The sequence below is a fragment of the Haliotis cracherodii genome, unplaced genomic scaffold, assembly GCF_022045235.1.
Source record: "Haliotis cracherodii isolate W230 unplaced genomic scaffold, xgHalCrac1.p SCAF_13, whole genome shotgun sequence".
NCBI classification, from domain to species: domain Eukaryota; kingdom Metazoa; phylum Mollusca; class Gastropoda; order Lepetellida; family Haliotidae; genus Haliotis; species Haliotis cracherodii.
Window position 1 is genome coordinate 7,278,401 of NW_027266268.1, and position 22,177 is coordinate 7,300,577.

A 22,177-nucleotide genomic window follows, 5' to 3' on the forward strand; every position below is an offset into this window, starting at 1 on the left:
ATAGACATCCATAGTCGCCTCTTACGACAAGCATAGACTCCTCTTTTAACAAGCATAGTCGCTTCTTTCCACAAGTATAGTACCTTTTATAGACATCCATAGTCGCCTCTTACGACAAGCATAGACTCCTCTTTTAACAAGCATAGTCGCTTCTTTCCACAAGTATAGTACCTTTTATAGACATCCATAGTCGCCTCTTACGACAAGCATAGACTCCTCTTTTAACAAGCATAGTCGCTTCTTTCCACAAGTATAGTCGCCTCTTACAGCAAGCATAGGATGCTGAAGGACTATATTCCCCTAGGGGGTTGTAGTTGTCATCTGCTTTACGTCACTGACGGTTTTGTAAATGACTCCTATGCCATATAAAAAGAATACAAACAGTAAAGAATTCTCACCTCAAAGTGCACCTTCCCGTCCTTCACCCAGCCAATCACCACATCAGCGGGGTACATGTTGCCATGGTTAGAAATACCGAAGCCTACGTAGCCCCTGGTTTTCACGTGAGCTTCAAACTGGATGTGTGTGGAGTTTGCCCACCAGAACAGGAAGTAGTTCCCCGTGGCGTCCATCTGGGCAAACCTGCTGTAGGTCTCCGTAGGGGTGGGGAAGTTCGGGGGGTACACTCCTGTGTTCTGAGCTGGCTTGTTCGTCACAGATTTAGGTGCTGCAGCTGACAGCGTCGCCATTAAGGCAACGACAACGACCACGAGACGATGCATATTTCTGTAAGTCCTTCTGGAGCGTCAGGACTGAAATCTGATGTCTCTGCCGACAATGTCTACATGAGACCGACCCAAGCTGTCGGATTTTATATACGATGGGAAATTTCACGTTCCTGACCCTGATCTGATGCGGGGGATATGATGATTCGTCATTGTCATGGATCAGGACTGTCAACAACCGATAAGATACTATCGTATCTTCACTACACGACCCTGTGTCACAACCTCGTGGTTTGTGAAGACATGACGCACACTTTCGTGTGGTGAAAATATTGCGACATATGTCAAAAACCTTTCCACAATGCGGTGTTCCCGGCTTGGTCGTCATGACGACGTAGTGTACAAGTCTACCATTTCAGTTCAGTAGGTTGTTAGGGAAATCAGGATAGCCTAGTTTACGGTTATAAAGTCATGGCTACTCCATGGATACTTCATGACTGTCAGCTAATACTTAACGTAGATGGGCGGTCGGGTAGCCCGGTGTTTAAAGCATTCGGTCGTCACGCCTAAGACCACACTTCGATTCCCAACATGGGTAATATGTGAAGGCCATTTCTGGTGTTCCCCACCAAAGTGTTGCTAGTACATTGTCAAAAGAGGCGTAAAACCATACACACTCACTAGCCAACTTACTTTGGGTAACACCTAATAATGGGTAAATGCTTACAAAGGTTTGTTATTTAATTTCTCACATAGAACCTATCGTTGGTCAAGTGCGGTAATGTTATTACACTCGGGTGACTTATTTTTAATTTTCCCAGATAGATACTCATTTCATCACGAAATATACATGTACAATAAAATGTGATCATTGTAAACATTGACACATTGAATACTGAATGTTTTTGTAAACGTGATAGAAGAAATATTGGTCTAAAGTCTTAATTCGCGACATGGCAAAAGTATTGCCGATACGACGTTCAATTTTGACTCAATTTACCACTGTTGCAGTAACAGTAGTTCTGCTTGTTTCCATGGTCTTTGTGTTCGTGTTTGACTAACTTGGCCCTTATCTCCAATACATTACTGTAGCTGATAACGCATGTCCAGAATATGGGATACTCTGGGTCGCGTGGTGCTTGTCATTTATTAACCTATACACAGCCGCAAGGAGGGGGGTTGGGGGAAGGGGGTTGTAGTGAGTAGTGTAGGGCCCAGTCAAAACGGACCCGTTCGCCTTCAGCATGATTCAGTTTCCAGGACCAAAGTTCAACTGTGAAATGATAAGGAATAAACACTGACATGTATTGGGAGGGGTAGGGTGATGTGTAGAGTATAGGTTATGGCTTTGCTGGGGTGCATTCATGTATCTAAATTTATGAACAGGTTTATTTTCCTTCTGGCTTTATTGACAGTAAAGACAAGATAATTTTATGAATGACAATTTCTTTATTGTATTATTATGTGACGTTTCGCTATACCGTTGTCAAGCAAGAGCCACCTTGTCTTCACTGTTACTTAGCAACTACTAAAGTGTCAATCAAACAGTGGTCTTAATGAGCTAAATAATTATGTCAGGTAGTTTGTATTTTTATAAATAATAAATAGAATCTTTCGGATTCTAATGAGGGAGATATTTGTTTTCGAATTACTCGCAGGCCAACCATCTCCACACGCATAAAAAGAAACACTAAAAGACAAACATCCCAAAACAAACAACCAATAAGAATCAACTAACGAAACAAATTAAAAAATAAACATCCAACAACTATAGTGTTATATTGCAGTGGAGGCAGAAGTTTATTTGGGATGATTGTTAGTGGCATAAAAGCGCTCATTAAATGTTACGTGTTTGTGATACTCCCGGCGTCTGAAGTTTGAGTAGGCTCCATTGTTGTTTACAGTCCAATCTCTGTTCCAGGTCTTGACATCTTCGTTCCTTTCCCGGTATAGAGAGCTCCGCTGTGAATAGCTCGTTTACAATGGCACTCTCCTACCCAGAGTTCCATGCGGCCGGAAGCCAACCAAGCATAGTACCTCTGCCACAGGCCAGCGCCATGTGACGATTCGTCACATCTTTCACAGTCCATTCAAGATATTGCATATGCTTTTCATACGTTTCATGTTTGACAAGTCTACACATTTTCTAAAACAAATGTCAAAGAATGATTACGGTTCATGAAGAAAGTATCCTAATTACGTGAAAATCTACTTGTTTTTACGTAGTTATCCTTTGTTTACATTGGTTGTACGGCTCCACGTGCTGTGATCGAAGCCCAAACGGAGAGCTAGCAATACAGTCACTTTGATGTACAAATATATTTTGTCATGCAACTCACTGTCGCAGTTGTAGTAGCATATCTATATAATTATGCAAACAATTATGCGCCCCCAAATACTTGCATTGGTCCGTTCCATACTGATTTCTGAAAAAGCGCGTTTGTTTACAAACAAGAGAAACGTACGGTCACGTGATATGCAAATTAGCCTGTGGCAGTGGCGTTATGCTGAGTCACCACTGCGCAGGAGCGTGTTACAATGGTTGATTCACTTCCGGGACTTACTTCTTCATCCTAGAAGCTTCGCGAGGTAACAATTTCTAGAGGACTGGCTATACCTATATAACATCAAGACGACGGCAATTCGAGGCCGTCTAAGCTCAGACTTGCGACTTATCTACTTGCCCTGTGTCAACTGGGGACCTATCGGAAAAGACATCGACTTTTTGCCGGCCTGCAACACCTGTATTCCTGCATTCAAGAACGTAGCAAGTGCCTCCTTCAAAATATTCGACTGTGATAAATTCTGGACACTTGTGAGTGCACTGACGTCAGTATTAGGGCCTGTTATTTTTGCTATTTGACCCATTGTATTGTCTTTAATATGATTGTAAACCTCATTCTGTGTGTTTCAAGATAATTTGTATTCATTGGTATTGTGTGGTTAGGTACTGATTTCGCAATTTTAGTTCTGTACGATCCGATTTGTGGGTTAACCTTCGCGTTTCAACAACAAGCATCCCACATTAAACTGATGCGCCGTGATATAACTGAAATATTGTTCAAAGCGGTGTTTAACCAAACTCACCTACTCTTCATATTTGTCAGAGTCCAAATTCGATCACATGCTACATCACCACATCAGCTGACTACAGTGTTAAGACCGCATCCATGGTCTTGTGGATAGAGCGTCTGCCATAAGAGCGGAAGATCATGGGTTCGATCCCCGACCGCGCCATACCAAAGGACGAGAAAATATGGTATTTGTTGTTTGCCTGCCTGGCACTCAGTGTTAAGGTTTTTTTTGTATTGTTGGTTGTTTAACGCTACATTCAGCAATATTCCAACTATATGACGGCGGTCTGGAAATAATCCAGTCTGGACTAGACAGTCTAGTGACTGACATCATGAGCATCGATCTACGCAATTTAGATCCGATGACCTGCATAAACCCGATCCAGTGAGTCGCTTCCTACGACAAGCATGGACTGCCTTGAATATAGCTTCATTGTCTGTAACAACGTGATCTGCGTTGCAGTATAATAGGTTGAAATCAACAGGTATGTTATGAACACTATTTGAAAGGTTGTTACACATAATTTCACGTTGATGACTAAACAATGTACATTCCGTGAGACAATGATAATATGCATTTTCACATGTATATTGAACTTGTACAGTTCAGGTGATCTTTTATACCAGTTCTGTATATATCATAATTTAATTGACTGCACATGTCTCAGTTCTGTATGTAAGATATTTTTCTCCCTTTTCCATATGCTAAGTACGCAGGTGACGTTGGGTTGTGCTTTTATAAAGACTTTTTAAAACAAGAAATCGTAGAATTTCAGTCTGATAACAAAATAGAGTTCCACAATCGGAAAGTCGATGGGTAAAAGGAATCACACGAATGTCTTGTTAGAGGAATACTGATGTTTTCAGAGTTTCTGAGGCTTTATGAGTTTTTTCGCTGCAACGGTTCTTTGTAGAATAATCAGTTTGATAGAGCGGAGCCATATTATGATACATTTTAAAGAAAATACAAACTTTACGGGTTTGTTTTAGCTCAACTAAGGGTTCCCAACCGGTTTCGTAATAGAATGAATGCCTGGTGGCATATTTAGGTAGACAAGTTACAAAGCGTGCAACTTCTAATTGTTCTAATTTCTCACTGTGTTCTATGACAAGACCATTTGCCACTGGCTTCAAGTGTGATACCCAAGTGCTTATGACTATTTACAGAACTGATTTGTTTTGACATTATTCTCTTCACAGATGAGTCCAGGTTTCATCTGGACATCTCTGGTAGTCGTGCAAGGGTCGACAGGCGTTTAGGGGAACGTTTTAGTGACGCTTGCGTTACTCAACGTCGTCGTTTTGGGGGTGGAAGTGTAATGGTATGGGCTGGCAGCACAACTTATGGGAGAACACAACTCATTATCGTTTGAATGCCCTACGCTCCCGGCACCACATCGTTCGAAATCATGGTCTACCCTTTGTACATATACAGGGACGTAACGCTACGTTACAGCAAGATTCTGCCCACTCACACGTTCTACGTTTTGGAACAAACGTTTTGGGGCAGCATAACATTGCTGTACTGCCATGGTCGACTGCTTCTCCAGACCTCTCCCCCAGGAGATGGAACGGCGCCTCAGACAGGACGGGAACCAGCCGCCATCGCTCAACTAAGGGTTCCCAGCCGGTTTCGTAATATAATGAATGCCTAGGGCATATTTAGGTAGACAAGTTACAAACCGTGCAACTTCTAATTTCTCTCTCTGTTCTATGACAGCATCTTTGGTTGACATTTATTGGGTTGTTACACCACACCTCTTGTGTCTCCTGTTACCGGGTATGGGTGTGTCAATACAAATGTTATGATAAAACATTGATCCGACGAATGACCAAATATTATGTTATTACTTTCAAGTACTTATCATTTACACAATTGAGTGAAGCACTGTTACTTTTTCCCGTAGTACACACTGTTTCTGTATCTGCAAGAATGAATATACCACTGTCGAACATTGTTTCAATGGACAACAGTTAAAATTACTTTACATACTGTTTATATTCTGAAGCTTATATGATTTCTACAGAGGACATGTTTTTTCTTATGACAAACAATGTTTCCAATTAACCTCACCCTCATAAAAAAAATAGAATAACCAGTATAAAATTATTCGCCGAAATAGATTCCATTGGGTGTAAAAGGCAATATAGGTTAAAAGGCGGTTAAAAATATATGAATGGATCACTGAAAATCAGGTTTTCAGGAATAGGGTATGCATGTCCTACCCACTATGTAGCAAAACAATATAAACAACATGGACCGTACGTACTATTTATTTCCAAGCAAAATTTACATTTCAAAATATTCGTCATTTTGATTTGTTTATCTTCCATATCGACTTAGTTGGAGGCGCACTTGTCACTCTTTGGCTTTACGTAGGGCGTGGTCACGGGGTCGGCCTGGGTCACTGTACTGAAGAACTGCAGACAGGAACACAGTGAATTGTCAAGAAGAGATGACTAGTCAGTTCAAGATAATCGTGACCCCACCACATTTTGTCACAAATAAATTCAACAAATCTCATCAAATTAAAGCAAATTGAGTCGGATGTAGGAGGACTTAAACGTTTTATAATATATTAGGGGCGGACCATTTCTAGAGGGGAGTTCATAACAGCTCATAAGTTTGTGTAAATAAAATAAGTCCATCTGCTTGAAAAAAACATTGATCAGCCTCAACAAAAAGATTCGACCGCGATATGGCCATCCTCATCAATACAGAGTATTTCATGAGCAAAGCCATATTCTTTGACAGAGAGACATCCCCATGAGAGACAATATGTCTGTAAACCGTATTTAGTAATAACCATTTTAAATCTTCCATTTCAAGAGTCCATATCATGCAAGTCACTGTGTTATATCCTTGGACAAGGTTATTGACTCCGCTTGTCCCACTGTGATATGACTGAAACAGTTGTTGACTGTGATTGGAAATGACCATTAAGCATCATTTACCCTCGCTTGAAAAAAATACAATATAAACATATATATTATTACAAATAGTTTATTGCAATAACCTGAAATGACGAGCAAAGAAAACCTTCCGACCAACATTGTTTGTTCCTAAAAACAGAACAGGACCAATTGTCAGGGAAGATACTAATAAATTACACCTTTACAAGTTATGCCATGAGAATCAAGCTGGCCAAAAATGTACACTATTGCAGTTTGAGATACATCAGTTGTGCGGATGAAGGGTTTGTTTTGGTCGGAATATGCAAGGATGGGGGCTTTTGTAAAGGCTTGCTTTAGCTTTCCTGGTGCCTGTTGGCAATTGTTGGTCCATTCGAAAGACGCGTCTTCTTTCAGAAGATTGTATATAGGGGAGGTGATGCCAGAAAGTTTTGGTACAAATCTGTGATAATGCCAGGCCAAACCTAAGCAATGACGCATGTCAAGGAAGAAACATGAACTTGCATTGTCAAAAGACAATAATAGTTAATAACATCATTACAAGGTATGCCATGGTCTGTAAATAACGTTATGAGTATCGACCTTCGCAATTGGGATAAGATGGCATACATCAACTCAGCCTGATCACCCGATGGTCGCCTCTTATGACAAGCATGGGTTGTTAAAGATCACTTCTAACCCGGATAATCACGATAAACATAAACTATCTGCCCAATGTAAACTTTAAATGAAGACATGTTCCACATTCTTGTACCACTCTTGGTCTTGACGACCTACTCTGTAGTTTGGTAGATTGTGCATCTGCCTGGAGAGCGGTGATTTGATGACCTAAGTGTGTCATACCACAATACGTCCAAAAAAGATACAAAGATAATTGTTGTTACCCTGCCTGGCTCTCGGCATAATAGGGACAAAAAATGACTGGTCTACTCGGATATATAATGTCTCTGAGTGGGGTATCCATGCTAAACTCCGGCATGGTGTGTATATAGCACTATAAAACCGGAATTAGCCTGGACTAGAACAAGCAAAAACATTTGCTTAAATCAAATTCCCCAGGACTGTCAATTGACTTCCTTTAGCCTCATCTTCTTTTAACACCTGTTCAACGTTTTATTTGCTTGTAAAGCAAGAATAATATTCAGTTGTGGTATTGGAGCAGGTCCCGCTACTCACCGACATGGGCCCGGCATAATCCATGCAGGAGAGAGTGTAGACTGACTGGTCCGTGTTCTGCTGGAAGCTCTCTCTGATGGTATGGTTCTTCCAGTCGAGAGTCTCCAGGTACTGAATCAGCGCCCTCTTCTCACCTCGATCTTTGATGTAGGCGTTGTACATGGCAAGACTCAGGCAGTTGGACATGGGCATGCGGGGATAGTACAGGATGAAGGTCAGACACATCTCGTCCTGTGTACTTAAACCTCCCTGTAACTCAGCAATTAGTCAGTGTATCATGCGGGGATAGTACAGGATGAAGGTCAGACACATCTCGCCCTGTGTACTTAAACCTCCCTATAACTCAGCAATTAGTCAGTGTATCATACAGGGATAGTACAGGATGAAGGTGAGACACATCTCGTCCTGTGTACTTAAACCTCCCTATAACTCAGCAATTAGTCGGGGTATCATGCGGGGATAGTACAGGATGAAAGTCAGACACATCTCGTCCTCCCTGCAACTCAGCAATTAGTGAGTGTATAGCAAACCTCCTCCTGCGTACTGACCGTCCCCCAACCCATCCCCTATAACTCTGCCGCAAACTTCGTCATCCCGTGTACACATCAGTTAGTTTATTGTACAGAACATGTCTTCCCAAGTTAGCTCGGAAGAATAATCTCTCGTTACTTTAATATATGATTTTGCGAAATAAAGAGTTTCGAAAACCTGCAGTATATTTGTCGTAGTGTTACAGTTTGTTTCCAATCTTAAGGACCCGAGGTCGATACATCACAAAACAGTATGGCAATCAATGCTTACAAATGTGAACTTGCCCTTCTCCTTTGACCTGTAGTCGCACTCGGTGATGATGGCGTCTCCCTGGAAGAGTACACAGTCAACAGTGAGTGATTTAAAAATGTAGTTCTACATAAGCATCATGGAGAAATCAAGAAACATGAATTTTAAAGAGGGATAATGTTGAGCATTACATTACATGTTTGTTACCAGGACATGCAAGACAGGCAATATTTACTGCTTCTTGCAGATGTCTGAGATGTGGTTATCAATGGTTTCAATCTGATTGGTTAATTGGCCTTGATTGAGTATTACCACTTGCAGCTTCCTCTCGTGAGCCAGCAGTCTGGTTTCCTGGAAGTCAAAGTCGTAGTTGTCGTCCACGATGAGAGGTTCGATCTCTGTACCGTTCCTGATGATGCGGGTCCTGATTCCCTTCCCAATAAGATGGGTGTGCTGGAACACTGCGAACACATTCATCTCCGGGGCAGTGGACCGAGTCAGGGACTGAAGATAGCCAAATATATACCATACACTGAGAGCCAAAGGAAAGTGTACCGAGTTTGTTTTTTATGTAAATGAAAATTGAAATAACTGTTGTTAAATTTGATTATGTGTATTCACCATCACTTATTTTTTGCAACAGTTTGTAAAAGTAATCTGTGGCTGGTTAATTGTGTGTACAAATTGGTTCAATGAAGACAGGGGTTATACTATATTTATAACCATGTAGTAGTTTTAAGTAGACTCTAGTTCATTTTTAATATAATATCTCTAACTTAAGATATTTTCAATTGATATTTCATCCAGGTATAGTTTCTTTTGATCCTCAGTTTATTTAGAGTTATCAAATATAGAGGTACACACACAACATCCTGTAAGCGATAGAGCCTGGCTTCGATAATATCAAATCATTGATCCTCATTCAAGTCATGACAAGCCCAGGGTATTTGGAACTCATCCTGACAAGACTTTTTGGACCATCATAGCACAACATGAAGGTGATGTGTCATTCTAGTATATGATATAATGTTTTTTATACTACAGCTATATCTACCAGTTATTTCAATAACGAGTAGAGATGAGGGCAGATATAGCGAATGAGTTTAACGTCATAACTTTATTTTTCGGTTTCTCCAATAATTCAATCAATTTTATCGGTGGTTGGGGGGGGGGGGGGGGGGGGGGGGGTTCTGAGAGTGGGAAAGTGGGCAGGTGAATGCGTGAGGATTAAATGCAGCTTTGGCCTGTATATCAATTATATTGCTTTTTTCCAAGAGTGTTTTAGTGGGCACCTTTTTCAGCGAGGATAAATACTGCTTTGACCTATATATCAGTTGCATCACTTTCTCCAAGAGTGTCATAATGGGTGAATGAGCGAGGATAGAAAGCTGCTTTGAACTGTATACATATCCATTGTATCGCCTTCTCCAAGAGTGTAATAACGGGTGAATGAGCGAGGATAGAAAGCTGCTTTGAACTGTATACATATCCATTGTATCCTCTTCTCCAAGAGTGTAATAACGGGTGAATGAGCGAGGATAGAAAGCTGCTTTGAACTGTATACATATCCATTGTATCGGCTTCTCCTAGAGTGTAATAACGGGCGGGTAGGTGAGTACTTAACGCTGTTTTGACCTTCAGATCAGTTGCAGTTTGTACCCCAAGCGAGCAACACCTCCCAAGCCAGCACAGAGCATTGCCTGATAGCCAGCCAAGGAGAACTCCAACAGCGGTAATTATCACGTCATCCTTTCAGCCTTATTCATATACTCTTACAATCACTCTCACCGTTTGTTTGTTTGTTGTTTAACGCCAAACCTAGCAGTGTTTCAGCTACAGGACAGCGGTTTGTAAATAAACGAGTCTTGGCCAGACAATCAGTTGCAGTTTGTACTCCCAGAGAGCAACACTTCCCAAGCCAGCACAGAGCATTGCCTGATAGCCAGCCAAGGAAACTCCATCATCGGTAATTATCACGTTATCCTTATTCACACACTCTTAAAATCACTCTCACCGAATTAATCATAAAACCCCTAAATCCTTAAAAAACAACAACACTAAATAACCAACACCTTATCCTACCCAATCTCCCTAACACAGCTCGCACTCATTTCTATTCACTACCCACGCCCACCACTCAAACACACCCTTTGACCCAACTCCTAAAAACAAAAAACACCTAATCCCCCCTTCTCCTAAACACAACGCTCGCTCTTTCCTACTCACCACCCACGCCCACCACTCACATACCTCCACTCCTTCGACTAAATATCTCTTAATCCCCGCTTTCCACTTGTCTCACCTTATCCCAGCCTTCCAGAATCAAACTTAATCTTCAATAAATAATCCATTTCCCAAACCCTCCTACTAAAACCAACAACAAATAACCACCGCAACCTCCTCCCCCTCCTAAACACAACTCACCAAGTAAAAACAACAAACCAACTCACCTCCCCAAAACACTCCACCACCACTCACCACAACACACGCTCTCCAACACAACACCCAAACAATATGACTGACACCCGCAACGCCACACTCGCAGACATTCCAGCTCCTTACTCACCCACGCCTGCGGAAGCGCACAACACTTCTGGGAGGTCACTCGAAAACATCGTCCCGACCGAGTATGGCGAAAACACGACATACACCACCCCAACCAAACCAGCTAACTCACCACCACAAAACACCAAAAAAACGCAAACTCGACACATCCACTCCACCTCCATCGCCAACACCCTCCCCGGCCGCCTTCCTCACCACCTTCGCCCTCTACTTCTTCTCAGCAGGCTCAGGCACCACTCTCTCACTAGAACTTTCGGCAGACAAAATAGGACTTTGGTTCAAAAGACAAAAAATAAATTACAACAATATTAAAAAAGCCAACAAAGGATACCAGATAATCTTTCCTAACCGAGAATCTTACAACGCAGCAAATAAAATAACTCAAATATTCCACGTCACGGTAATCAAACAAACACCTAATTGGCAACAATATACACGAGGCGTAATTAGGGTTAACCCAAGGGAAACAACTAAGGACTTACAATTATACTCTCTAGAAGCTAACATAAACCAAGACCAAAACCCTCAACCCCTAATCACCAGCACGCGCAGAATAACCTCTCCTAGAAACGGAAAAAACGGTCCCAACCTCCATTGTCATAATCAACTTTAAAAAAACCGCTATTCCCTGAAGCCCCCAAACACATATCCTTCGGAGCCCACACCAACTTAGAAGTCAAACCCTATATAAAGCAGGTTAAGCAATGTTCAAAGTGCCTCAAATACAACCACACTGCTTCCCAATGCACATACCCTAAAACTAAATGTAAAAAATGCGCACAAACAGACTGCCCAGGCACATGCACACCCTGGTGCATCCACTGCAAATCCACCCAACACACCTCACTTTCAAACCAATGCCCACACAGACACACACTCACCCAGCAGGCCAACAAACACATAAACATAGAAACGGCTAAAATCCAAACACGAAAATTTGCTACACCTGCATCTAAACCACTCCTCCCTACACCACACCCAAACACCATCCCACAAACAAACACCACACCCATAACCGACAGCTCTGTCTGGGACCCCTACCGAGAAACCGCACCCACCTCACACACACAAGCAGCCACTCAACCAGCCACGAACCCTCCCAAAACATCAACCCCCGCATGCAAAACAAACCTCAAAATGACCACCACAACACGACCCTCATCCAAGCACCCTACAGCCCATATGGCAACAACACTCTCCCACAAGCAAGCACAACAACAAAACACAAACACTAAGAAAACATCAGCTACACCCATCCCGCCAACACCTTCACAACCCTCCACATCACATGCCTCCCCCATGGAAACTCAACCAGCTAAACCTAATCCAACCCATGACGAAGATTTCTCCACTACTGAGGAAACAATAGACACTACTCCAACTAAAACAAACCAAACTTCCCAACCAGCCAACACCCCAAACCTAAATAACCTCACCTTACTCCTAGCATATATGCATAGTCAAAACTCACCAAAAGCTAGTATGGAATCCTTCCACAAAGTAGCTTTTAATCTAAAATTAACCGATCTTCCCTTCTTCCTCTTTAACCTCCATCTAAAAGAACTCACCGAATAAAATAAAAACTAAAAACTAAATCACCAATCACCCGAAACCAATAATGGAAGGACTAAATATTTTTCAGTGGAACGCCAACGGAATCACCTCCCACGGCCATGAACTAAAAACTAAATTTAAACTAAATAAAGGCCCTCACATTGCTTGTATACAGGAAACCAAATTCTCAAAAAAATCGAAATTCACACTACCTAACTACAACTCAGTAAAACTGACAGAGCTAAACCGAAAACAAGAAGAGCCGCAGGAGGACTAATCATATTTATCAGGGAAGATATAAATTACGAAGAAATAAAAATAGACACGCCAAACCTAGAAGCCAACGGCATTAAAATCACATTAAATAACCGAAACATAAACATCATAAATATTTACCACTGGGCGGAACAAAAAGTCCAACCTGAGGATCTAAACAAACTACTCAAAATAAGCGATAAATCTACTATATTCCTAGGAGACTTTAACGCTCACCACCCTGCATGGAGCATAGACGATAAAATAGATAATCATGGCAAATTAATCTCCGAATGGATAGAAACAAACGACCTAGTACTCCTTAATAGCAACCAACCCACGAGGTACGATAAGATAAACCAAAAAATGTCGGCTATCGACCTAACCATATGCACCGCAGATCTAGCCCAAAGCACTCAATGGGAAGTGCACGACGTCCCGCTAGGTAGCGACCACTTCCCCATAAACATAACCATAGGAAATACAAACGTACCAATCCAAACAGAAAACCAAGAACCAAACTTTCATTACAATAAAGCTAACTGGGACCAATTCCAAGATATCTGCAACGAAGCTAACTTAAACGAAATAGAAAATAAGGATCCAGAAACCTATTGTAAAAACCTAACAGACTATATAATAAACGCAGCCAAAACCTCCATCCCCTTCAAAACATCTAAGACAGGCAAACCGACGGTACCATGGTGGAATGAGGAAATAGAACAGACTAGACGAAAACGTAAATCAGCCTTCAATAAAGCAAAACGCGACTACAAATATTTAAACATAGCCCACGAACTAAACCACCATGTTCAAAAACTAGTCCAAATAGCCAAAAGTAGAGACTGGAAAAAATTCTGCGAAGGTATAAATAACCGTACAGATGCCAGAACGGTCTGGCGCAAAATCCACGCCATTAGAGGCTTAAAACGACATAAAAAAAACCTTAACATTAACAACTCAACCAACCCCGCCCAAAAAGCAAATAATCTCGCCAACCACTTTTCGGCCGTTAGCAGTAACAGCAACTTCAGCCAAAAATTCCAAGAAAAACTTAAAACAGAAAACAAACCCACAAAAGAACCAAACAATAACAATCTAGAAATAAATCAACCCTACACAATGGAGGAGCTCCTCTACGTAATCCAAAACAGGAAAAAGGGCACAGCCCCAGGATTAGACCTAACCTCTTACCAAATAATTAAAAAACTCCCCCTAAAACTACTCCAGGCACTACTCAAACTATACAATCTCATCTACCTAAACGGACAGGTTCCTACTCCCTGGAAACAGGCCCTAGTCATACCAATCCCTAAACCTAATAAACCAGCTAATCAAGCTAACTCATATAGGCCAATATCCCTAACTTCAAACTTATGTAAAGTAATGGAATCAATGGCTAAAAATAGATTACAACATTACTTAACCCAAAATAACATCATAAACCCAGATCAAAGCGGTTTCACTCCTGGCCGCTCAACCCTAGATAACCTCGCCCGACTAGAACAAGATATTAAGACAGGACAACTAAATAAACAATATACCACAGGCATCTTCTTAGACTTCTCTAAAGCTTTCGACATGGTATGGCACGATGGGCTAATACAAAAACTTAAAAAAATAGGACTCAAAGGTCAGATAATAAACTACATCCAGGACTTCTTAAACAATCGTAAAATAACCGTGGGTATAGACCAAACTCTATCGGACCAATGTCCCCTAGAAAATGGCACTCCACAGGGCAGTATCCTCAGCCCCACCCTCTTCAATATAATGATAAACGATCTATTCGAGGGTCTATCCCCTAAAGTAAACACATCAAAATTCGCGGATGATGGAGCCATCTGGATCCGCACTAAAAGCATGAAAATGGCCAAAAATCTACTCCAAAAATCTCTTAATAAAATACAACAATGGGCTGACAAATGGGGCTTCTCCCTTAACTCAGAAAAAAAACAACAGGAATAGTATTCAAACATAAAAACATGAAACCCGCCTCCCCAATCCTCCAGCTAAACAATCAAACAATCAAATTTCAAAAACAAACCAAATTCTTAGGACTTATTTTCGATGAACATCTCACCTGGGATGCTCACATCCAAAACCTAACAACTAAATGCAGTAAAGACCTAAACACCCTAAGATGCCTAACTGGCTCTAACTGGGGAGCCTCCAAAGATACTCTCCTCTCTCTCTACATATCCCTAATTAGATCAAAACTAGACTACGGCTGCGCCATATACAACACCCTAAACAACTCTCTATCTAAAAAACTTGACTCAATACAATATCAGGCCCTCAAACTCATTACACGCACCCAACATGGCACCTCCTACACTTCACTTCAGGCCTTAACAGGAGAAATGCCACTAAGTCTACGCAGGGAACAGCTAAGCTTAAATTTCTGGGCCGCGTCCCAATCAAACCCTCTCATCCAAAACTTAAAAAACCAAAACATCAGCCCTAAAAACCAAGCTCTAGCTCGTAAACACCCCTTACTTACCCCAATATCCCAAAGAATAACAAACTACCTAAATGAACACCAAATTAAAAATCTTAAACAAAACTGCAAACAATCAAATATCTTCACCCCTAAACTTAAAATACCCAAAATAGACACAACACTAGCTAGCCAAATAAATAAACAAACCGACCCAAACATAGCTAAAACTACCACACTAGCATACATACACAAACATTGGCCAAATTGGTGTCACATTTACACGGACGGATCCTCAGATCCGACCTCCAAACACACGGGTTTCGGAGTCCATACCACACAACCAACTAAAACCACACAATCCTTCCGACTCCCAAATAACCAATCAATATTCACGGCAGAACTAATGGGCATGGCCTCAGCCCTCCACAATCAAGAATCCAAAAACCACCAAAAAATCCTAATACTTACTGACTCCCTAAGTGGACTACAAGCCCTCCAAAACAAAAATACCAAAAACCGACCTAAATTAATAAATCAAATACTTAAAAGCTCCAACGACCTAACAAAAGCAGGCAAACAAATAACCTTCTTGTGGATACCCGCCCACGTAGGAATATACGGTAATGAAAACGCCGATAAAGCAGCTAAACTATCCCTCAAAATCCCAGAAATAAGCTTAAACTTACCCATCTCAAAATCAGAAATTAAAAGTGTAAACAAACAAAAAATCACAAAAAAATGGCATAACCTATATCTAAACTCAAATAGCCAAATCAAAAGAGTGCTCAGCAAACCACTAACCAAACCAAAAATTCTCCATCCATCAAAAAAAATCGACAGAGTAATCACTAAACTCCAAACAGGACACACCAACCTAAATAACCACCTAATTTTTTTTAAAAAACACACTACAGGTAACTGCCCACACTGCAAACAACCAGAAACCCCAGAACACGCACTCATCCACTGCACACACTACCTAACACATCGAACCGCATTACAAACCACCCTCAATCTAAACAAGGCTCTCACTCTAGAAGCAATACTAAACCCACAAAATAAACTAGAAAACTTCAAGGCCTTAGGCGTATTCTTAATAAAAACGGAACTAATAAAACGCATCTAAAACCATAATAACCTACCAAATCAAAATCACACAAACAAACAATCATCCACCATACCCAGCTACCTTAGTTCTCCTCCCCAACCCCATCGGCATATATTCCAAATCTCAAAATTCCCAAATTCTATATAAGCAACCCCTAAAGCCCCCTCTTGGGTTGCACAGACCACCCTCGCCCCTTTCGGAAACACATTAAATGGCCTGGCAGGGCCCGTGTGCGAAATACGCATCAGTCGGAAAGCGCACGTTAAATCTCCAAAGTAAGTAAGTAAATAAGTAAGTTCAGATCAGGTTTCTCGCTTTCTCCATGAGTGGGCAGAATGAGTTAGTAAGGGAGGGTTTAACGCTGTTTTGGAGTATTTGTATAAGCTCGCCTACTGCTAGAGATTATGGAATGAAGACAGACGGGTGGACATGAAGAACAAGAAATGTGAAATTCGACAAGGAAGATGTTACCCTCTCCATACAGGCCATGCTGCAGTACCCCCGGGATTTGAAGGATTCGTACTCTGGAGGGATGATCTGGAAATTGTCTACCATGACACCAGTTTCCAGCACCCCGGCGTCGTGAAGTCGTAGGGTCGGCGTGTAGTGGATACGCATGCCGGAACTGTCGATGACCCCTGAGCCATGATAGAAAAATCTTTGTTTCACAAGCAGGCCGAAAATCCAGTGCAGAATGAGCAATGTTGGAAGCGCTCGTAAATGTATCACATCGGTTGGGTGGTCATAAAAAAAACTTCTGTCGTCAGTTGTCGACTGTTCGAACACAAAAGTAGCGATGGCGTTAACAGTTGTCTCGAATCATATTTCGAGGTTTGGGCATCATTAAGTTCAGGTTTGTTTTTAAGTGTTTAGAGACTGGTTAAGAGCTGAGGGACCGGGGTCTGTTGTCAGGGAAACAGTAGAGGGAGACAGTCTCTATACGTACCTGCTTTAAGCTGTGGGGTTGTTATAGTGGGAGATAACCTCTATACGTACCTGCTTTAAGGGATGGGGTTGTTATAGTGGGAGATAACCTCCATACGTACCTGCTTTCAGGGTGGGGTTGTTATAGTGGGTCTCCAGCAGTAGGAAACTCGGGTCTTCTTTCGTTCCGAGGGGTAATCCCGCATCATCAGGAAGATAGAACGGCTGAAGAAATGGTAGGAATTATTTTTAATTAATTCATAAGTATTCCTATTATTTACCAGCATTTACACTGTCAAGTCATACATCAATATAATCTCAACATACACTCAACAGAAAACGAGAGCGTGACCAGACGGTAGAGGCAATCGATTTTCATCAGACAACATCTTCACACATTGTACACACGTGGAAATCGAACCCGGGCCTTCGACGTGTCGAAAGAACGCTTTAACCACTAGGCTACCTACCCACACCTCAGTGAGCGAGTGACGTCAAGCTGGAACACAGATGACAAGTGACACTTGTTATTATCCGGGTTTTACAACCCATGCATCAGTGCACGTGTATTATCGCCAAAACACCTCACACAGTAGCAATGACATTATGTCTGGCCTCCTGTGTGGACGATCTTAGCGCGCAGGCGATCGCAATACCCATTATTTTAACGCGGCATGTTGGCATTGCGGAATTGTTCCAGGTCGCCAATCCGAGCTCAGCAATTCAAGCTGGAAGAACCTGCGTCTCCCTGGTGATGTACGTTATAAGTGCCTCTTCCGTTTGTTTATGTTTTGTTCAGGTCCTTTTGTTCTCTAACGCCGAGCTCGGCATTATTCCTGCTTTAGTACGTCGTTCTGTAAATAATCGAGTCTGAACCAGACAACCCAGTAATATGAGCAACTCTACACACCGTCCGGCTCCGTTGTCAAACAATGAACCAAGTAACCGGGGACATAAGTTAACGCATAGTAGTAGTAGTAGTAGTAGTAGTAGTAGTAGTAGTAAAACTAGTAGTAGTAGTAGTAGTAGTAAAAGTAGTAGTAGTAGTAGTGGTAGTAAAAGTAGTAGTAGTAGTAGTAGTAGTAGTAGTAAAAGTAGTAGTAGTAGTAGTAAAAGTAGTAGTAGTAGTAGTAGTAAAAGTAGTAGTAGTAGTAGTGGTAGTAAAAGTAGAGTAGTAGCAGCAGCAGTAGTAGTAATAATGATAGTAGTAATAGTAGTAAAAGTAGTAGTGGTACTAATAATAATAGTAGTAGTACTAATACTGTTAGCATTAGTAGTGGTAGTAATAGTAGTAGTAGTAGTAGTAGTGGTAGTAAAAGTAGTAGTAGTAATAGTAGCAGTAATGGTGGTAGTAGTAGTAGTAGTAGTTGTAGTAGTAGTAGTAGTCAAAGTAGTAGTAGTAGTAGCAGCAGCAGTAGTAGTAATAAAACTAGTAGTAGTACTACTAATAATAGTAGTAGTACTAATAGTATTAGCATTAGTGGTAGTAATAATAGTAGTAATAGTAGCAGTAATGATAGTAGTTAGTAGTAGTAAAATTAGTAGTAGTAGTAGTAGTTGTAATAATAGTAGTGGTTGTTATAGTAGTAGTAGTAGTAGTAGTAGTAGTTGTGGTAGTAAAAGTAGTAGTAGTAGTAGTGGTAGTAAAAGTAGAGTAGTAGCAGCAGCAGTAGTAGTAATAATGATAGTAGTAGTAGTAGTAGTAAAAGTAGCAGTAGTAGTATTAAAATTAGTAGTGGTACTAATAATAATAGTAGTAGTACTAATAGTATTAGCATTAGTAGTGGTAGTAATAGTGGTAGTAATAGTAGCAGTAATGATAGTAGTTAGTAGTAGTAAAAATAGAAGTAGTAGTAGTAGTTGTAATAATAGTAGTGGTAGTAATACAAGTAGAAGTAGTAGTAATAGTAGTTGTGGTAGTAAAAGTAGTAGTAGTAGTAGTGGTAGTAAAAGTAGTAGTAATAATAGTAGCAGTAATGGTGGTAGTAGTAGTTGTAGTAGTAGTAATAGTAGCAGTAATAGTAATAGTGGTAGTAATAGTAGCAGTAATAGTGGTAGTAATAGTAGCAGTAATAGTCGTAGTAATAGTAGCAGCAGCAGCAGCAGTAGTAGTAGTATTAGTAGTAGTAGTAGTAGTAGTAGTAGTAGTAGTAGTAATGTGCCACATCCATACCCTTAAGCATACTCATAGCGCTACGTAACAACCCCGGTCAATGAGTCACTGTGCACGCGATTTTCAGTCTAAGCTCCCTTGGGAATATACAACCCAAGTTTTATGAGAACGAGGCTCACCTCTCCTCCCACGGCCCAGGCAAGGAAGACGGCTGTACAGGCCCGAAGCAGTGGGTCTCTCTCGGTGTAGCAGCGGTAGTCCATCAGGTCGTACTTGTCATCCAGCTTGCTGGGACACGTGTACAGAACCATGTGGTGAACGATATCAGCGTTGCCAGGGGTGATGACCGGTTCATACTGGGGATTGCAGGGACACAATGGCGGAGTGATTCAGTGCAGTGATAAGATGAATCAAGGTCATGACAAGATTATCCTAGGCAATGACAAGTTCATGACATTTTCATTTTAGTTTTTGACCTTTTCGTTTTTGTTTTTGACATTTCCATTTTAGTTTTTGACATTTTCGCTTCACATTTCAGCGATTCATCAATAGCTACTTGAAAGTACATTTTCCATGTTTTCGGTTGTTTTTATACACGATTTATCTCATATTTGTATGACAAATTGTGTTAATTTGCAAAAGGGTACGATAAAAGTAAGTGAAATATCAAAATATTGAAAAACAGACTCCATGTCCCTTATGGGCCACCGTAACAATAAGGGAATTCACCAAGGACGGTTTGGCTTGCACTATAAGACCAGCATACATCCGGACTAGTGAAAAAAAACCACAAACACTATAGTAGGTGATATATTATGTTTAGATATTAGGTGACAATGATAACCAATGCATCCACGTACCAATGTGGTGATAATCATTACAAATACTCCTACAGTCACGTGATCGTGATCGTGACACCATTTATTCAACTTACCATGATGAGGTGGTGTTTCTTTGGAAGCACGGGTACCTTGAAGACGGTGCAGTGGTAGAAGGTGCCAACGGCAGGCACGTGGAACTGTTGGAATAAAGACATGCACGTTCTTATCAGGTATCATAAGTCAAAAGAGGACGGGAATCACAACAAATGTTGTTGCGGAAACATCTCGCAGATGAGGGCGGGGATTAACTGGAATGGAATATTTGTTATTTTACACTGTAAGGTCTGAATAAAGAGCAGGTACAGCTATGCTTAACCGTCTTGCTATATTCAGGGCCCCGTTCCTCTAAGCGATCTCAGCGCTGAGACCATCGTAACTCCCATACTTAACATAGAGTTACGACAACGTAGTCCTAAGATAATCGTAACTCCTAAACCTATATAGATTTAAGTCAACGTAGTAATAAGACAATCGTAACTCCCAAAATTTAACATAGACTTACGACAAAGTAGTACTAAGACAATCGTAACTCCCATACTTTAACATGGACCTACGACAACGTAGTCCTAAGACAATCGTAACTCCTAAAGTTTAACGTAGACTTACGACAAAGTAGTACCAAGACAATCGTAACTCCCATACTTTAACATGGACCTACGACACATAGTCCTAAGAAAATCGTAACTCCCATACTTTAACATAGACTTAAGACAACGTAGTACTAAGACAATCCGAACTACCAAAATTTAACATAGACTTACGACAAAGTATTACTAAGACAATCGTAACTCCCATACTTTAACATAGACCTACGACACACAGTCCTAAGACAATCGTAATTCCCATACTTTAACATAGGCTTACGACATACAGTCCTAAGACAATCGTAACTCCCATACTTTAACATAGACCTACGACAACGTAGTACTAAGACAATCGTAACTCCCAAACTTTAACATAGACCTACGACAACGTAGTCCTAAGAAATCTGAAAAAAGAAAGATTCCGCAATTAAAGATTTGAATAATTCTTAGAACATTTGAGGTTACAAGTGAGGTACAGCCTGGTTGCATAATTGTGTCGTGAAGATGTCGTAGTGACGAGGTAGCCTCCTCACCTTCTGGTTCTTCATGTCGAAGTGCTGGGTGTCAGCTGGCATCACCTTCAAGGTCGGGGTCATGTCCAACAGCAGGAGACTCTTGGAGCCCCGTCTGCCGGCCCCGTGGTAGGTCAGGCCAGTCTCGTGGATGGGGTCATCAGGGTGGTAGGAGAAGATGGCCTTCGTCGTTCCCTCCTGGGGGAGACAATATATGCATAAGTAAGAAACAAATTGAGTGAGGTAGTGGCTGATTGTTTTACGCCGCTTTTAACAATAATCCAACAATATCACCAGAGGGGAGAAGGGAATGTGCGGCTCGGAATGGGCTTCAAATACTGAATTCATGTTGGTAACCGAACCCGGGCCTTACGTCATATCTAAATATGCTAAAGGAAAAAAGTAAATGTGCTTCATATAAAGTTCAATAAAAATAAATATATTCTCAAATTAAATAATGCAGCTTGCAATACATATTAATGAAGATATATTTTCGGCTTAAAGGGCGTGATTCACCATGCAAGAAATTTCACCTGGACAGCGCGGATGGTCGCGCAAGGGTCTACATGCGTATAGGAGAATATTTTAGCGCCGCTTGCACGTTGTTGTAACAAACTTTTTTGGGCAGCT

General features: G+C 41.2%; 1 protein-coding gene across 1 annotated transcript in view; it reads right to left on the reverse strand.

Moving 5' to 3' along the window:
- The window catches only part of LOC139459432 (uncharacterized), a 36,818-nt gene that overhangs the window by 11,543 nt on the left and 3,098 nt on the right, over positions 1-22,177 (reverse strand). The window contains exons 3-12 of the mRNA XM_071240880.1: positions 21,569-21,745; positions 20,505-20,588; positions 19,750-19,926; positions 17,580-17,682; positions 17,005-17,171; positions 8,921-9,112; positions 8,630-8,689; positions 7,829-8,077; positions 6,096-6,160; positions 399-738 (exon numbers count right to left, since the gene is read on the reverse strand). Coding sequence (XP_071096981.1) covers positions 399-738; positions 6,096-6,160; positions 7,829-8,077; positions 8,630-8,689; positions 8,921-9,112; positions 17,005-17,171; positions 17,580-17,682; positions 19,750-19,926; positions 20,505-20,588; positions 21,569-21,745 — 1,614 coding nt within the window. The remainder of the gene's footprint in view (positions 1-398; positions 739-6,095; positions 6,161-7,828; positions 8,078-8,629; positions 8,690-8,920; positions 9,113-17,004; positions 17,172-17,579; positions 17,683-19,749; positions 19,927-20,504; positions 20,589-21,568; positions 21,746-22,177) is intronic.